This window comes from Paracoccidioides brasiliensis, assembly GCF_000150735.1.
Source record: "Paracoccidioides brasiliensis Pb18 unplaced genomic scaffold supercont2.6, whole genome shotgun sequence".
Taxonomy (NCBI): domain Eukaryota; kingdom Fungi; phylum Ascomycota; class Eurotiomycetes; order Onygenales; family Ajellomycetaceae; genus Paracoccidioides; species Paracoccidioides brasiliensis.
Window position 1 is genome coordinate 2,058,742 of NW_011371363.1, and position 1,179 is coordinate 2,059,920.

Below are 1,179 nucleotides of genomic sequence, written 5' to 3' on the forward strand. Positions count from 1 at the left end.
TTTATACGACGCGTATATTATTTTAAATAGAAATAGAAACAGACACTCTTCTTCCCAAGTCACAGCGGTTTTTTCTTTTGCGACACGGATCGCAGGCCTGGTATCCACGACGGTGCTGCGGGGCGGGGGAGGTCGATTTTCGCGGGGAGAATCCGGGGGTGGCGTTTTGTGTTGGGGATAATTATTGAATTGGGGGCTGGTCCTATTCTTGGTGGTGGGATTCGGTGGGGAGTTATTGGGGATGTTATTGGCGTCGTGGGGTTGGACGGGCTGGTGGCGGTGAGAGTGAGAATGCAGATGTGAGTGCGAGTGTGAATGGTGAAGAGTCGGCAGCGAGGAGAAGGAGGGGGTAGAGGATGAGGATGGGGCAACCCTGGCAGCCATCCCTAGGTGCACAACAGGGCACAGGAGGCAGCGGAGGAATAGCGAGAGAGATATGAGACGAGATACAAGATGCTAACCCAGCGGCTGGGGGAATTGAGATTGGGTGGTTGGCGTTGTTTGTGAGTGAGTGTCTGTTGTTGTGTGGGTGTGTACCCCAAGGTTTGTTGGAGGCGGTGGGAACAGCAGAAAATCAAGGCCCGGAGACAGTTAGTTATACAGAGGCAGAGGTGGAGAGAGCGCGCGCGATAAGATGAGATAGACAAAGAAGAAGCTACAGAAGCCCAGGCAGGGAGATGTCAAGGAGAGATTGATTGATTTGGAATGGATAATGGTCTTGGGGGGCATGTGAAGTTCAGAAATCTAGAGAGTGGAGAAGTGTCTGACATCAACAACATATGCTGGCGGTTGATGGGGTTAGTGACGAGGATCATTCATTGAATGACAACCCAGTCAAAAGGAAACGCGGAGAAACCACTTAACTTAGTTTTCTAGGTTACTAAAATAAACTGATTAGTTATTAAAATCCTGCCGGTTAGTTAGTTAGTGAGTTACAGATAATAGTTTAACTGCTCAACTTAACTAGTGAATAACTTAGTTATTATTAGTTTAGCTAGCTAACTGGCCATTAGTTGACCAGCAGCCCTGTTTTAGCATCCTCACGAGCGACGCACCTATCCTGAAGCCCATTTTGACTCCATAATTCCGGGGTTTTTGTTCTGCCCATCCTTGGGTAGTTATGAATCAAATGCCTGTACGGCTCCCAAGTGAGGGGACTAGTCTCTCCCCAACGTCGCA

General features: G+C 48.8%; 1 protein-coding gene across 1 annotated transcript in view; it reads right to left on the reverse strand.

Annotated features, from left to right (window-relative positions):
- PADG_11967 (uncharacterized protein) overlaps positions 1-384 on the reverse strand; it is a gene marked incomplete at both ends in the record, with an annotated part of 3,399 nt that extends 3,015 nt beyond the window's left edge. The window contains one exon of the mRNA XM_010762881.1: positions 64-384. Within this exon, the coding sequence (XP_010761183.1) occupies positions 64-384 (321 nt within the window). The remainder of the gene's footprint in view (positions 1-63) is intronic.
- Between the last annotated feature and the right edge of the window lie 795 nt (positions 385-1,179).